The sequence below is a fragment of the Dromaius novaehollandiae genome, chromosome 1 (genome assembly GCF_036370855.1).
Source record: "Dromaius novaehollandiae isolate bDroNov1 chromosome 1, bDroNov1.hap1, whole genome shotgun sequence".
In the NCBI taxonomy this organism is placed as follows: domain Eukaryota; kingdom Metazoa; phylum Chordata; class Aves; order Casuariiformes; family Dromaiidae; genus Dromaius; species Dromaius novaehollandiae.
Genome location: NC_088098.1, coordinates 42,950,440 through 42,968,249, shown reverse-complemented (window position 1 = coordinate 42,968,249; position 17,810 = coordinate 42,950,440). Strand labels below are relative to the sequence as shown.

General features: G+C 36.6%; 1 protein-coding gene across 7 annotated transcripts in view; it reads left to right on the top strand.

The window, feature by feature from the left end:
• Positions 1 to 16,718, top strand: part of SLC6A15 (solute carrier family 6 member 15) — a 41,527-nt gene extending 24,809 nt beyond the window's left edge. For all 7 annotated transcript variants that reach the window (XM_026097114.2, XM_026097110.2, XM_064509809.1 and 4 more), the window contains 8 exons: positions 230 to 411; positions 2,082 to 2,192; positions 4,721 to 4,962; positions 5,063 to 5,255; positions 6,191 to 6,383; positions 9,244 to 9,403; positions 13,520 to 13,682; positions 15,344 to 16,718. In XM_026097114.2, the coding sequence (XP_025952899.1) occupies positions 230 to 411; positions 2,082 to 2,192; positions 4,721 to 4,962; positions 5,063 to 5,255; positions 6,191 to 6,383; positions 9,244 to 9,403; positions 13,520 to 13,682; positions 15,344 to 15,715 (1,616 nt within the window). In that variant the 3' untranslated portion in view covers positions 15,716 to 16,718. The remainder of the gene's footprint in view (positions 1 to 229; positions 412 to 2,081; positions 2,193 to 4,720; positions 4,963 to 5,062; positions 5,256 to 6,190; positions 6,384 to 9,243; positions 9,404 to 13,519; positions 13,683 to 15,343) is intronic.
• Positions 16,719 to 17,810: the final 1,092 nt, after the last annotated feature.

Below are 17,810 nucleotides of genomic sequence, written 5' to 3'. Positions count from 1 at the left end.
ATATATTATCCCAGAAGAGTGTTGTAAAAAAGATATATAAAGAAATTCCCACTGCTAGCAGTCACCATTTCATTTAAAGAATATCTTTAGATTCTTTGTGAATTTATTTGCTCAGTAAATGATGATGCCATAGTTGCAAACTGTGGGGAATGGCAGAACATTGTTGTGGAATGTTGGAAGAATACTTCTGTCCTGAACCCGTTCTTGATTTATTAACATCTCTTGACAGTTGTGGAGCCAGAGTGTGAAAAAAGTTCTGCAACCACTTACTACTGGTACAGAGAAGCACTGAATATTTCCAGCTCTCTCTCAGAGAGTGGAGGTTTAAATTGGAAGATGACTATCTGCTTGCTGGCTGCCTGGGTCATGGTATGTCTAGCTATGATCAAAGGCATTCAGTCTTCAGGCAAAGTGAGTATACTGTTTACCTAAATGACAGTGTTCTACTTCAAAACATTTAAGATCTACTTCACTGCATTTTTGTTCACCACACCCTCTGCCTACCCTCTCTTGAAATCTGCAGGAGCAGGCTAGAAGCTCTGACTCACCCCAGTATTTGTATAATCTTAAGTAGGAGAACATTAGCAGTTAAGTGTTAGAATTGTAGTAGTTTAAACCCGGGAGCTGGCATCTGAAAAAAAAAAAAAATCACTTCTGCTCTCATTCAACATGACTGTTTCAAATAACTGCACCTCGGCTTTGTTGTACTTGTTAATCCAGCATGTGTCTATGTGCTTCTGAATGTCGAACTAAGGAATTAAGTCTCCAGATATATCCATACTCTCAGTATGGTTGTAATGCACCCATTAGAATTCCTTAATTAGTCCTCAAAATGTCTTAGCATTTAGCTTTTTATTGTTACAATCATTGGTCTCTATGCTTCTGTAATACTCTCTGTAATAATCGTAGCTTCTTTTCAGGATTCTGGATTGTTTCTTTTGACTAACCATCCCTTTGGATCTGAGCGCATCACCTTGTTTTCATTCCTTTCCATACAGTCAGTTAGATTTGCTACTGATTTGCTAGTGCTCTTGATTTAATTGGGATTTGCAAATGAAAAATAATCTAATTTTGGCCATCTACAAAATTCTTTGCTATCAGGAAGTTTTTTGATGAGGAGGAGATGATAGGAAATTTCTGCAACCTCTTCAGTGTATTTCAGTTAGAGAAATAACTGTAGCAAATTGAGTGAGAGAACCATTTTACTGAACTTTTAAAGCACAGAATAAATTTGCTGTTCAAGAAATGGTGGAGAATGAAAGATTGTATTTCATTATTAATTTTTTGTTTTCTCTGTGTATTAGATAAAATCAGTCACTGTGCCAGAAAGATGTTCAAATGTATGCAAATGTTAAAGTGATACAGAAGCCCCAAAGTGTTGGGTTTCACAATACAATAGCAAAAATATATTCTTCAGCATGGAAAGCTGGGCAGTATTGCATTTTAGGACTCTGAAGACATGACTCTGCATTTTGTTTGCCTGACAGTCAAAGCAATATTACTTTCCAGTTTTTATAACTCAAGCCTACTGGATCTTGAGTCACTTCTGTCAACCAGAGAATATTCCCAGTTCTTTGTCTTTCTTGGCAGTAGGCATCATTTGAATCCATTGGTTAAATACTTTCCATTGATTGCATATTCACACCTTCCAAAGAAAGAATGAGTTCCTGTTCATGCTGCATAGAGCAGCAGGTATTTTTACCATATTGTCTGCTTGAATCAAAATGCATTTGTACAGTGAAGCATTTCTAAAAGAGGCTACTTCTGTCTTCTCCTCGTCTTTTCATTGAAATCGCATTGAATTTCCCTGGAAGCCCAAAAGTTTGTTGCTGAGTTAGTCAACACACTGGCAACCATATTGTTTTAATACAATTTGGATTTTCTTTGAGTACTGTCGCATTGATTTTGCTTTCCTCTGCACAGTGAAAGCAAATGGAAAGAAAAGTGTTTTGTATATCTTTTTTTTGAGAGCACGTGATTATCAGTTCAGTCATATAACCAAAAGATACTGACTAGAAAATAAAACTACTGAAAATAAAGGCCATGAATGTCATGTGAAATTTCTTTTTAATGTTTTTCAGATCATGTATTTTAGTTCCCTTTTTCCTTATGTGGTGCTTTTATGCTTTCTGATCAGAGGACTGCTCCTCAATGGGTCAGTGGATGGAATTCGTCACATGTTCACACCTAAGGTACATGTTTAATTTCTGTCTGCAATATATTTAAAGTTTCAGTGGCAATTTGACCATTTATGAATGCTCTCAGTTGAGCTTACTGCCTTCATAGAAGATCCTGCTTGGCAATTTTCAAAATCACTGTAGACTTCAGTGGCACAATATCAAGTCCTAAGGTCCAAAGGCTGTAAGTGTTCAAGGCCTCCTTTAGGTGGCAAGTTCCCAGAGTTAAATGTCTTTATGAAGTTAAGCAACTGGAAGTGGCATTTACAGTATTTAGGATGTGTAGAAAGCTCCATGAGTTGGCCAAATACTGAAGAGAGAAGTAAATTTTAAATCTTGCCATTCTCTAGAATTTAAATGCCTAGCTCTGGGATATCATAGTGAAATGCCTTACATTGAATACTTTCCTGGATTTACATGGTGAATTTGTCCCTTTTGAAAGGGTTGTTCATTCTTTTAGAAATAAATAAGTGCTGTTTGCATAGTAGTCCAGAAACATAGGAGACCTAACACTCTGCTCATCTTGTGAAAGTGGTGTAAGTACTCACCAGTCAGCTTTCCTTACTGTGCTCCATATGGCTGTCACACCAAGATAGCACCAGTTCTAAGCATATGTTTTTACCATCTACATTTTTGCCGGTAATGTCTTATTTAACAGCAGATTTTATTGCTATGGGGTGAGAAGGGATGCTAAGAATCACTGGTTAGCCTGAATGCCTGAATAAAATACCAGTAGATACTGAGGAAAAGTAAATATTGAAGTTCCCCTTTAATACTAAGACCTCAGCACCCCTCACTATTTAATCTTTTATGAGATAGACCTAAAGTAAGTTGCAGTTGATGCTTACTTTATGATTACTTCATAACTTAATAATACAGATGTTTAAACTGTTCAGATAATCTTGAACGAAAACAGTTTTTAGTTTCTTCTACTGGTTTCCAGGTATGAATCCTACAACTTGAGTTGTGGTTTAAATTTGAGCTTAGGAGACCTGTATATCACATACAGTGTATGTGAATATAAACCTTCATTCTTTTCAGTCTCAATCACTTCAGCAAATCAGATCACAACACACTCCCACAGAATAGTTGTGTTAGCACAGCAGAGGAGTGGCACACATTGGTGCAGGTGTGATAGAATAATGCTAATGAAGAAGGGGTGATTTTCTCAGTTCGGCATGGTTGATGAAGAAAACAGAAATGCAAAATGATAGACTCAATGGAATACTGAAAGAAAGGTATATCAAAAGCCCACTGAAGTCAACAACTATGAGGAAAATACAGGAATATATGAAGCTTAAATATCTAGCCCTCAAAATCTTGCAGTAAATGTCTTAGAATGGCAAAATCACTTATGAGTGTATTTTGAAAAGCTAGGCAAAATGTATCTGGAAATGTAATATTTTTTTATTAGGCCAAATGATATGTTGGAGAAAGAGAAGCTTTTGGATATTTAGAGCAGCTAAAGTTTTGGTAAAATTAAAAATAGGCCTCTATCTCCCTCTAGTGGAAAAGATCAAGCATAACTGTGTGATACTGCTACTGTAACAATAGGAAATGTTTTTTTCTCAGAGTAAGGCAGTCAGTCATCTGATGGGTAGTGTATCTAGGTTGCTGCTTTTTAGTTTACTGTTTTTGATAAGGCTAGGGTTTTTAAAAAAATAAAAATCATATTGTGAGAAGTTAGGTCTTTTAGTGTTATCTGAGTGAAGGCCCTGAATCAGCTTGGGAAAATCTAATGTTTAAATTTCACATACACTTCTTTTTTGGGATCAACTACCTAGAAAGATCTGAGATAAACAAATGATGACTTATAACTTTAACAAAGATTTTTCTTGAAATGTGGTCATCTGAAGAAGCACTGCATATAGAGCTAACAGTTCAATTTTTGATACAAGATTTTGTTGTCCCTCAAGTACACGATCCATTTAGTTCAGGGTAAATTCAAAGCATCTGACTTGAGAGACATTTGAGTCATGGACTACAATACAGATCTCAGGGGCCAGCATTTATTTTATATGTTGCATTTTGCTTTACATATTTGCATATAACAGAATTCTGTATAAGCATGTGTGTTTGATGTTTGCTTAAAACAAAAAGAACAACAAAACAACTTACCATAAACTTCCTGCATTTATAAAAGAGTTGATCATCCCAAAATAAATATTAATTCTTACATCGTTCAATCCATGTATTGTTAAAAAAAAAAAAAAAAAAGTGACATATTGTCCTCAGCTTCATGGTATGACTAGCTGTTAGTTCAATTATCATATCAGTCCAGTAATGTCTCATTGTTGGAGACATATTGTGTAGCAGATTTCTCTTTAAGGATCATATTGCCTAAAGTCAATGAAAATCCTGGCCCATAAGTTCACCCAACTTTAGGTGTCACATTCAGCTTCTGTTTTATCATAATGAAAATGCTTTTATAGTGAAGTATTAGCATTTTGTGATGTAGGTTGTCTTCCTGTTTTTTTCTGTTGTCTTTTCATATAATAGAAATGCATTTAAAGCTGACATATATTGTATCTAATTTCAAACAGCTTGAAATAATGCTGGAGCCCAAGGTCTGGAGAGAAGCTGCTACTCAGGTGTTCTTTGCCTTAGGGCTTGGATTCGGTGGAGTCATTGCCTTTTCAAGCTACAACAAGAGAGACAACAACTGCCATTTTGATGCTGTACTGGTGTCCTTCATCAATTTTTTCACTTCTGTGCTGGCAACTTTGGTGGTGTTTGCTGTTCTGGGCTTCAAAGCCAATATCATAAATGAGAAATGTGTTATCCAGTATGAATATCCATTTCTTTTTTCATTTTTATGGTATATTCCATTTAGGAATTCACACAGATCATCCACTTTGATTTCTCTGTTTTATTGTGTTTTACAGAAATTCAGAGAAGATTTTAAAACTTTTAAAAATGGGCAATCTTAGCCAGGATATGATCCCACATCATATCAATTTCTCAAGCATTACAGCAGAAGATTACAATTTAGTTTATGACATTATTCAGAAAGTTAAAGAAGAAGAGTTTGATTCTCTTGGTCTGAAATCTTGTCAAATTGAAGATGAACTTGACAAGGTGAGAGTAATAACTAAGTCTTGAATACAAATTTTATGAATGGAGGAATTTTTGTAAGCCTGAGACATACTATGAAGTATACACGAAGTATCAGTACTGTGTGCTTAGCAGTGGTGCATCTGTAGAAATCCATGTGAAAACATGATTCTGTGCAGGGTCTCATTCCAACCCCCATTTTGGGTCTGATATCTAATCTTCATTGAATTATAGTAGATTTTGATCATAACATTGCTGCTCCAAAGATGATAAATTTTTACAGTCTTGTTTTTAGAAGAGTTCAGTACAGGCATTTTCCAAAGACTAAAATGGAGGTGTACTTCAAACTATGATGTCTTTTAATTTTAGGGTACAGTTGTTAATTATAAATGCTACTTCATCAGAAAGTAAAGATAGATAATTCTTTAATTATCATTGTCCTGTTCTGAAATCATCACAATAAGCCTGATTACTTCAGTGGGATTTTCAGTTCTATACAATGACCTCTATTTATTTGCACCAGCATCTGAAACTAAAGCACCAACCAGTGACTTAGACATTAAAAAGTTCTATACTATTCCTACTGTTTTAATCTGAAACAAATAGGTGTGGAAATCAAGTCCTTCCTATATTCATTGGAGAGAACAAAGTGTATTTTGTAACAGTCCTATATAGTGTCTCTCATGAAAAATTATCAGTGAAAGAGATAAAAGTATGTTGTTAATCACTTACAGATTCTAAGCCAAATCCAGCATTTCAGTAAATAATATTAATTAAGTTTGGAAATGTGGGAAATTCACATCTTAGCAGGTTCCCATTCTACCTTCAAGAACGAATCAAGAATGTCATTACATTATATGAACGTGAAATCAGACTTTTGCACCCAAACCTACCACAAACAAACAAACAAACAAACTGTCCATTAATTATAGTATGTGGATTTTTTTTCTCACTGACAGGCTGTCCAAGGGACTGGTTTAGCTTTTATTGCCTTTACAGAAGCAATGACCCACTTCCCTGCTTCTCCCTTCTGGTCAGTGATGTTCTTCCTCATGTTGGTAAATTTGGGACTTGGAAGTATGTTTGGAACTATTGAAGGCATCATCACACCTATTGTTGATACCTTCAAAGTGAGGAAAGAAATTCTTACTGGTGAGTTTCACAAATTTTCTTTTCTTGCTAGTGCAGTAAAGGAAGAAGGCTGTACATTACAGCTAAAAATGTCTTAGAGAGTATGAAGTTTTTCTGGTTTTTTGATATGAAAATTTTCAGTGCTGACACACAACATAGCCATAAACCAATGTATCCCAGACTGTACTCATTACTTCCATGCACATGGATATTGGTATGTCCAGGTAAAACTATTTCCTGAATGCTACAAGAGACGGAGGAGCATCCTAAGACTTTAATTTTAATACAGCATTTCTGTTGCAAGTTTCTGTACAGTCAGTCCTTCTGAGCTCTTCCAAAATATTCTCTGTTCCAACCTGTGTCACAGATCAAGGAGATAAAGATCTGAAAGCAAAAGGAAAGAATGAAAATATATTGTCCATTACTACAAATTATTCTCAGACAGGTCAAATGAAATCTTAATTTATGCTAGAATGTTTATTGTGCCTAAAATCAGTACACTTACTGTCTAGAGAAATAGACTTTTTCCCATTGAACGTGGAAAGGGGCTTGAACAAGATGTCTGCTTTTTTAAACACCTAAAGCTATGTAAGGTGTAGCCTTTTAATTTAGCTCAGATGACCTTGTAGCAGTTTCTGTTTTTTAAAATAGAAAAACAGGTTAAAATGTGAAAGTTAGAGTTCTGAAAATCTTTAGGACAGCCACAAGGGACTTGATGTATGATGGGCTGATTCAGATATCAGTATCTGTGACAGAAGGGTTGAAAATTAGAATAAACTGTTTCAACATTATCTAACTCTATGAAGAAAATAATATCTCTGTCATTTATAAAAATGTTTACCAAGAGTTAGCTCCTGATACTGCAGAGCACTGCACTTCCTGACCGCTGAATACTTATGCAATAAGTAATATTTAACAGAAAGCATATATTTGTGTGTTTTGCTAGATCTAAGAATTAAATTCTTCATAAAGATTAATTTGATGTTTTTTCAGGGTCCTAAGCTATTGAGCAGGATTAGATCACTGCCTTTTTTAAATCAAGTCTTAAATTCCTATTGAATGGACAACATGACATTTTAGAAATCAGGTATTTGCCCTAAATGTATATGCAAATACCATTGTCTTGGAGATACAGTTTTGGATATGGAGATAAGCTTTTGTATTTTACAGTAATTCATTGTTACAGAGTTTGACAAAAGCTGTTAAAATAAAGGAATGTTTGAGAACTACTCTTCTCTGGTAATTTTTGTAAGTGTTATGCATGCAGGATTTTTTCTACTTAAGTCAATTGCACTCAAAGGATTACAACATAATGTAATGTTTTTATAATTAATTTATAAAACTGGAATGCCTGGGTTATACCTCATACAGTACCAGTGGGATTTAACAAGGGTTATACCTGCACTAGAGTTTGTACTGAGGAGCTACAAATCTTCAATTTTTACAGAAGTGTGAATACATTTGTAATTGGTACTGTTATGGTTCCAGTTCAGTCCCTATTGAATTCGGAGGAGCCAATTCACATGCTTAATGTCATTTTGTGCTCGAGTATTTCCAAATTGGAGTCTGCATGCGTATGTGCTGTTATGAATAGTATACCTACCAGAGCCTTAGTTTACAGCAAGATGCACATTTTTTTTGGACACGATGATAAGACATGATGGGAGAACACAAGAATACAAGACAATTTATATTGCATATACACAACTTTTGTCTTACTCTTTTCTCAGAGGAAATAATAAAAAATTATATGTGGTTAATCAGACTCAGGTTGTGAAGATTCTGTTTGTGTTCTTTTGTTTTTTGTCAGCTTGTGTTAGGAACTCATATCTATTTATACTGATCTCTCTCTTTAATTTTAAGCTTCTATTCTCTGAAAGTCATTAAATAATAGTTACTACAAGGTTGAAAAAAGCGGTGATTTGGTACCACAGAATTTATAAAAGTATTGTTCTCTTCCTTTCAGTGCTTAAGTCAACAGTAAATAGGCTGGAACTTACACAGTGGGTATACTGCGTAAGGATATTCTGTACTTTGGCCTAAATTCATCTCACCCAGTTTAAGACAGCTTGGTTAGGCGTAATGCTTATTCTAAGTTTGCAGTGGGGGGGAAAAAAGAGCACTTCAAGAGGGAGAATCAGTCTTACTGGTGTTGTTTGCTTAGCCTGTAACTGATTGGACATTTTATCAAAATTTGACTTTTTCTGTACCTACCTAAGCTTTCAATCCCGTTTCTAGTGAAATTAGGAGGAAAAAAGAAAGATTCCGTTGAGATTCATTATGTGGGATCAAGTATTTAAGAAGTCTATTTTCAGTTGTCTCTAAACAAAAGAAGAGACAGAAATGTTGCTTAGCAAACAAATACACTTAGATCCTAATGGAAGTTTGTGCCAACTGAATTGTGCAGTGAATGATCTTTTAGGGGGAGCCTATTTAGCGTATATATATTTTTAGAATTGTAGACTTAAACTTTTCTTTTCACTTCTAAATTCTAAAAAGAGATCTAGTGACCAAATAACATCATGTATGGTGCTTATTTTACCAGCTTTCCTTATCGTAGCCTTGCATTCATATTAAGTGAAATGTTCAATGAGAAATAGTCCTGTGATTAATCTCTGCTTAATCAGGGCTGCCTTAATATGGCAATTCCAGTAATTACTTCTATTTGCATGACTTTTCTGATAGGTAGGGAATATGTAGGATTCCTAATAGCCTCAAAATTGAGACCAAAAAAAGGAACCAACTTTGTTATCAACTTTGATATCAACTTTGTTTATATGAAATGATGTATTAAAATGTGTTTGATAACTCTCTCTTTATTTCCTGGTTCTCTGTTGAACATCTTTATTATTACAGTTCACATTTGTGTCCTTTATTCCAGTCATCTGCTGCTTGGTAGCATTTCTTCTTGGCCTGATCTTTGTACAGCGCTCTGGAAATTATTTTGTCACAATGTTTGATGATTACTCAGCTACATTGCCTCTGCTTATTGTGGTCATTCTGGAGAATATTGCAATTACCCGAATATATGGAATAGACAAGTAAGTGAAGGAAATTAATTTCCCTGTCCATATCAACAGTATTCATTACAGTAGTTATTACTATTTCAATTATATAGCATCAACTGTTTGCTATGTGCACATAAAGACAGGAAAGAGATTTCTAACCCAAAGAGAAGTTTCAGTTTTATAAAAAGACAGAGAAGGAAGAAAAAGAAAAACAAGATGAAACAGTGGGAATTAAGGATGAAAACAGGAATTTATATTGGCAGTTGTTTCCTGCTGGTGTGTGTGAATATAAAGATCTTATTGTTGGTATGGTAAAGGAGTCGAAATGGGTCAGCCTTGACTTGAATTAAGTCTGTTTTAGGAACAGATTTGGAGTAAGGTATAATGCATCAGGACAGTGTAGTGAAACCCAAAGAACAGTGACAACAGATCCACAGAGAGCAGAATGCAGTAAAAGAGGCAAGATTAGAGAGGCAGGAAGGAGGGTGGATGGGTGAGTATGAGGAACGTATGTATAAGCAAGGCAGCATAGGGGAAGGATTTCAAGAAGCAATAACTGTGGTCTAAGCAGCAAGTGAGGATGAGTGCTTATTTTGAACATCTTTGCAGTATTTTGGGCAGGAACAAAGCAAATTTAGTGACACTAACAAGAAGAATGTTTCAGTTCATTAGATTTATTTTGGGGGGAGTTGTAGCAATTGTTCTTTGCATTAGTTGTGAAAGAGAAAACGATAGCAAAGAAAAGGATCAAGACTGAAATGGAAGTAACACATCTGATGATGAAGTTAAGTAACCTTCAACTAATGATGATCGAAGGAAAGAGTGAAGAATCCTAAAATTGAGCACACAGACATGAAAGTACCATGTACACGTTTTTACTCTTAAGAAAACAGATTAAACAAATCGCCTGAATATTGACTTGGTATTGTCCAAATAGGGAGAGTTCCACTGTGAAAGAAGGTAGACGTGCCAAAAGTCAGCAACTGCCTTTTAGTAAAGTTCGTGTTTAGGAGTACCTAAAATACAGTAATACTTCAATTCTGAATTAGAGTTCATTTTATTCATGTTTTCAAAAGAGATTCTGACAATGTAATGACACTTAGCAGCCGTATTTCTCATTCATAGTGGCCATCTCAATCTTCCTCTGCAGTAGTCCTTAGGAGTAGTCCTTATCTCCTAGATTTCTCCAGAATATCCTTCTTCAGGCACCCAGCATTCTTGTTTGCAAGAACTACCAGAATCAAGAACCTAAGGCTGTCATTAATTGTGGTAGCACCAAAGGGTCATACTTGTAGATTAAGGTCCAGGTATATTATGTCTTCTTAGATATAATATCTGTGAACATATAGAAAAAACATTGTGTCCAAAGGGATTACAGTCCAAGGGTAGGGGCAACACATGGAGGCAGACAACTATGAAGGCAACAAACAGAAGATATTGGTTAGCTTGATGAACACAGGCCTTGCAAAGCAGCTGCTATCAAGATTTGTGTAGCCTTCGCAGCAAACAAAAAGTTTACTGAAATACAATTGGAGATATGTATGGGTGAGGGACAGTACTTCTGAAGACACCTTTTTGAAAATATAGAAAGAGGGAGATAAAAACTGGAATCAGCAAAGCTAAAGGAGATCCGTAGCTTATAAAACATGGTAAGTAGGACAGAGAAGATGATGAAGGACCTTGAAAGTGAACATAACAAATTTATATTTAATTGGATGAAGCACTGGAGGTCCCAGAAAGAAAAGGCCATCTACAAGAGGGCACAAGCCATTGTAAATTCACCTTTCAACAATGCTTATCATTGTATTGTAAACAAAGGACAGGATACTCCAAACTATTCAGTTCAAAATTCTTTTGAGATTTTTATGTGACAATAGCTTCACACGTGTGACTGCTTTCAAGGCATGTTTATTGCTATAGGAACTTTTTTATAGTCATATTTCAGAAGGGAATGGAACCACAAGGAAGTTGAAACAGAACCAGTGCTTTGTGTGGACAGTCTCAAAGTTAGCTCTAAAAATATTCTCTCTTTTTCTACTGGTTCTGGAACCCATGTACATTGCTGTCAAGAACTACAAAAATAGGGGTTTTGTTCAGAACATAAATTGCAGTTTTGAGACACAAGGAGGCAGTTTCACAAAGTTTTATTTCATCAGCTTACATAATGCAAACCATAGCTTATGTGTAATGTTACTTTTTGCAGATCAGCACACAGAGTTCAGAATTAATTCTGCAGGATCTGTAAGATGTGCTGTTTTTATATGCATTCAAAAGTGATGACACATGTCTCGGTAAATAGCCCAGTAGACAATATAAGAAGATGTAAAAAATAATCTATAAAAAGAAAGATGAGTTTAAATGTCTTTCCAGGATGGCACAACAAGCAGCCCACCCACTAAATTTGGTCCAAGCATGCTCCCGTCAGGCCTGCTTCTGAGAAAGTGAGGGGAACTGGTATCCGTAACAGCTGGATATCTCCTCTGGCCCCCTTAACAGAGCAGTCTTGCACCTTTATAATACTCATGTTGCCAGTAGGGACAAGGAAGTGCAGGAGAGTTGTTGCTACTGCTAGGTTTGGCCTATCTCAGAAGCAAGCAATGTCTCCTTTTGCTTATATTTGCACAAGAATGAAAAGGATCATAGACTATATCCATCATTTCTGCCTTATTCTAGATGAGTAGGCAGTCTGGTCTGCCTCCTTAATCTCCTCACCTCTTCCTCCACTGTCTGGAGCGCCTAAACTAGTCCTGTCTTCTCATTGCAGCGGCTTTCCATATGAGGTGGCACAAGAAATTAATTTCATGCCATCTACCATAAGGGTAGGTGAGGGGTGAAGTAGAAGGAGAGGAAGGCTTCTTGTGCAGGGGGTAATGTGAGGAGAGGGGTAGACTGCTTTCTCAGCTCTTGTTTGCAGGCAGTTGTTTGCATGGGAGGGATGGCTAGATATACTTGGGAGAAAGGGAGTGTCTCCTTCTGCATTGAGAAGGAGTGCCATGGGTCCCACAGTGTGGAAGAGGAATGCAGCCATATGATATAAATCAGAAGGTGCAGCTTCCAAGACCATCCTTTTCTAGGTCATCTTCGATCTTACATATGATGAGTTTTTCAGGACTAATTTTGTTGTATCTTCAAATAATGTTGATATCCATACTGCATAAAAAGTTAGATATATGCAATTTTCTGAATTGAAATCACACTTTAGCACAGCCTTTAGGTAGCTACTGTGTTCTAGACTCATATTCATTGTTCAAATATAGGGGAGAAGGCTCAAGTGCCAAGCATATCTGCAATACAGGGTTTCAGAAAACTTGAGCTGTATTTACATACCTCCTGTCCCAATTAACCTTGTTTATGGAAGCAAATAGAGTGTAGGTTCATCTTCCTCTTCTGCTATGGTGTTTGCTTCTAAATGAAAGATTATTCTTTGAAAAATTTATGGAAATGCACTGTGTCATTTGAATTCACAAATTAAGTGAGCCTGTGTTTCAAGGGTATGACTGCCTAGCTCACAGACCTGTGTTAGAGGAGAGAATTTTTGTAATTAGAACCTATTTTAAAAGACTTTAAAAAAGTGTTGCTTGGAATAATTTTTTATACTATAGTAATTACTCACATCTGTAAGATCTTTATTAAAAGATAATTGTGAATGTTAATTTGGTTGGAGCCCTGAAAATGTGATCTCATTGCTGAGGAAGGTTAAAGGTATTTCACAGTTTCTCACCCAGGAAGATTCAGAGCAAAAGCTGTGTTTAATGCACTTCAAGATATCTCTTGCTCTAGTCTCTATTTTCTCTTCAGCAACCTGGCACTGTGACAGATCAGGCCTTAAAACTTGGAGTGAAAACTTTTATGGACTAGAAGGGGATCATGACTCTCCTTTTTACTTCTGATTATATTAGGAGTTGAGTCTCAATCTTCAGAAGTGAAAAGCCAGTTTACTAACTCACTGCACTGTGTAGTTGTTATTACTCCTTCTGTTCATCTCTTTGGAACTGATAATATAAGTTCTATTTGTCAGCCAGTCCAGTAAACCCAAGTGCAACTGTATCTGTATTTTGTTAGTTTGTCTGTTCCCTCAGATTAGGTGCCATTTATCAACTGTGGAATCTCAGTGTACACAATAACAATAACCTTTTCTTCCCTTCACAGATTTATGGAGGACTTAAAGGATATGCTTGGGTTTTCTCCAAGTCAGTACTATTACTACATGTGGAAGTATGTTTCCCCTTTAGTATTGTTATTGTTGCTGGTAGCTAGCATTGTCCAAATGGGATTAAGTCCTCCTGGTTACAATGCTTGGATTGAAGATATGGTATGTATATAACAGATACCATCATTGTCATAATGATCATATTTGCAGTGTTTCAGAAGTATATGAAAAGGCAAAAATTTGCAAGTGCAAATACAAAATTATTACAAATAATGGCATGGCCACTTTTATCTCAAGTTATATTAATGTAAGAACTATCATTTTTAATTATACAGTAGTTGTTTTCCTTTAAAATCATAACTGCTTGACACCAACTCTTTATACTTTGTGTGACTATCAGTTTGTTGATGTATGTTGCAGATGTTCTTAAGGGCGGGAGTGGTTGTTCTCTTTCATTAAATTTTACTTTACTGCAGAGAAAAGTGGGTGACAACACTGAATCATTCCAGATGCTTCATCATTTTTGTGTGTGCAACTAAATATTGAGATTAGCTGTTTCAGAGATTTCCCCTTTGGGAACACATATCACATTGTAGGTAACAGCTGCATTAAAAACTGTCTCTGATAAGAATTCTTAAGAAACTTGTCTGTGTGAAATGCAGAATCAGTGATGAGGGTTAGCTCCAAAAAGAGATTAAGCCAAGATAACTCCTTTAAGTGTTCTGCCAGCCTGTAGGCTCATCAGTCCTGAGCTGTTTGTACAGGCTTGTCACACAAAATATGGGAGGCTAAAATGTCAGAGAAAGGTATCTCAGGGGCCCTTCTGAATGGAGAACAGTCCAAATTAGCCAGGAGGAAAAAAAACAGCAAAGACAGGTAAAGTGTAAGTAAGAGAGAGTGGCTTTACTGGTGGTGCCTGCATCTGACCAGACAACCACTATTGTTTTCTTGAGATTCTCACATGAACGCTCTTGTTATGTTGTTGTCCTCAAAAATCAGAAAGGGCAATACCTTAGCATACCCAATAGACTTGGGATCAGAGCGCTTACTTGGATTGTGGGAGACCTGGGTGCTGGTAATGCCTGCCATGCCTCATTTGGGGTCTGGATTGGAATCTGTGTCACAAGCGTCTTAAGTGAGTAGCCTAGCAGTCAAACTTTTCAGTATGATAGTAGAGGTCTTCCATCTCCCAGGCCTGAGCTGGTCCTTTCTGTGTGTAAAATTAAATGTTAACTCAGCTGAGCAAACTGAGTCAATTGTCCAGTGATTCATGTACTCACTGGAGGTGTGGGGTCCAGCCATCGCCCAGTAAATGCATTATGGTTTACCTGAAGTTTATACAAAGTAGAACAATTCCATGTGGCTATTAGCCTCCAGAGCAGGGACCTACCTTTTAGGCAAGGTATAGAGAGATACTGCTGCGCACTGCTCCCCTGTTGTCCTGTGTCCAAAATATGTTCTGTACATGCTTTAAAGGATCAGGAACAACTGCAGACAAAGGCAGCAGAATGCCTAATTTGAAAATCCTGATTTGGACTCCACTTCAGTACTCTGAGCATCTCAAACTGTGGGACATGTGCACTCTGGCACTTTTGAGTGTGCTCACTGGCAGAAAAATAGCAATCTTACATGTCCTTGGTTGTTCAACTTAGAGATGTGGTTTTAATAGTAGTTAGGCACTCTGTAGTTGTGCCTAACTTGTGGGTGCAAGGTGACAAAAAGGTGGGTATGTATTTGAAAATCGCAAGCCTTGGTAGGGACTGCAGATTGGTTCATTTTTAAATAAAGATGTATTAATATTTTTTTTCTCTTGGACTGCTCAGGCTATAGAAGAGTTCCACAGCTATCCAACATGGGGAATGATTATCTGTATATCTCTGATGGTGTTGGCCATACTGCCTGTCCCAATAGTCTTCATGGTGCGCCGCTGCAACCTTATTGATGACAGCTCTGGTAGTTTGGCAGCTGTGTCCTACAAAAGAGGCCGGATAATAAAGGAGCCTATTAATCTGGAGGGAGATAATACAAGTCTGATTCATGGGAAGAGTCCAAGTGAAGTACCATCTCCAAATTTCGGCAAAAACATATATCGAAAACAGACTGGATCACCAACTCTGGATACTGCTCCAAATGGACGCTATGGTATTGGATATCTAATGGCAGATATGCCTGATATGCCAGAGTCTGACTTGTAACTGCAGAAAAAAAATGCTTTCATTTTGTTTCTCCTTTCTCACTGATCAGGGCTCTTCTAAGAGAAGTGGTCAGCTTCACTTACTAGAGTGAGATCTCAGGTGCTCCATAGTGACAGTCTTTAAAATGTCGTAACAGTACATACAGGTTGAGAAAATTCCCTTTGGATTAATTCTCATTTTTTCATTTGCACTGAAGGGCATACATACAAAATCAATGACAGCCCACATCTGCCAGCATAGCCAAGAATTTGGGTTTTTACTTTCTAAATTTAAAGCTTTGTATCGCTGAAGTCCAGGTGTCACTCACTCAAATGATGTAATATTTCCGAGGTAATATCACTGAAAATCCTTGTTTTCTGCTTTCAGGTTAATTCCCCAGTATTAAAAGTGAGCTCTGAAGTAGTTCACCAAACCCGTGTTTCTGCACACATTTGTATATACCATATGTAGATATGCTGTACTTATTTTGTTAGCACTGATAATTACTTAGGCTACTAGCTGAGTAAAAAACAAACCTGCAAACTATTTTCTTATGTAATAGCTGTATAGAGCAATAGTACTAGAAAATCAAGGAGTAGACTTATGGGAAGGCAAGGAAAGACTGACTCCCTGCTCACTGGGGACTGCATAAGCTGTGGCTGTATATTTTGTGTAAAATATTTGCTTTTTCAGTGTGAAAACAATGTAAGAGTGAGTCACTCCAAGAATCTTAAGGATTGTGCAGATTCTGCATTTTTTCTATGCTGTGTGCCTAAAAAAGACCTTCTTGATATTTATTGTGGTTAGAAGATTACATATATATTATATTTATATAATATACTTGTAATGTAAATATGTATATTATTCTGTATGTAATCATTTCAAAAGTTGAAGCAAGATGGCTTTTTTAATTAATCTCCTTCTGTTTGCTTCTGTTTTATGCAGATAATTTTTTTCAGTCCGTAATTGTTAAGAACTGTATGTCATTACATTTTAACCTATGAATAAAGATATTGACAAGGTGTTTCTCTGTAATTTCATACCACTCTTATTACAACATAGTTTGCTTTTCCAACACCTGGACTGTCTGAAAGAATAGCATTTACTTGCTGAATGGAGATGATTAAAAAACCTGAAAAATGCTAAATCAGTTAATCATGTTCTTATTAAACTATTGGATAAGGACTTTTACTGTGAATACAGTAGCTGATGTAGCACTGTAACCTGACATGACACACTGAAAGCTAGAACATGATTACTGCTTACCTTGAAGAGCTTTAAAGTTCTGACCTCACTGACTTTAATGAGCAAAGGGCAGAACCTAGTTCCATTGCCCCAGCATCAGCCTTATAACGAGATTACTTTGTTTGAGGAAAATACAAGTCTCAGAATCATAGTCAGCTATGGATTTCTCATTATCCTATTCTCCATCCCTCCAGTTTAACTCTGTTTAAGAGGCCAAAAACTGAAACAGATTCTTTGCATAGGTGTGACTAGTTCCTATCTCTATGGCCCATCTCTTGCCCCTTGACATGGGAAGAAAAGTTGTGAATGCTGATATGGGATGCTGTCTTCACTGCTGGTGGCCAACAAGTAAGTGCCTTCTGCTTGCCCACATGTGGAGCATGTGTTTCAACACATACTGTAGCTGTGTGATTCAAGGTTACAGTTTTGAGGGTGACAGTGTGGAAAAGCTATGCCAGACAAATCAAAAGGAACAAAATCCTAAACAAAGCAAAAAATCCCAGCAACCTGATAAAATTCCTTAGGGATAAATCTTCTGTCTCTGGGAACATAATTCCAGATAATTTTATCCTTCTAGTCTGGGATCTTTTGAAGTCATTTCTAATCCTTACAACAGTTGGGCTAATAGTAATGGTTGAGCGAAAGCTATATTGAATTATGCCAGGCTTATCTAACACAGTTAAGATTGTGTAAAAATGGGGGTTGAAGTAATCCACTAAAACGCTTGTATTGGAACATGTGACAGAGAGCTGGCACAATTTAAGTAAACTGCTCATTCATAACTGATCAGTTGGCTAGTAATGTGTCAGAACATTAGAAAACACAGAGGAAGCACATGTAAAATATTCCTGCTGTGACAGAGCAGCAGCAG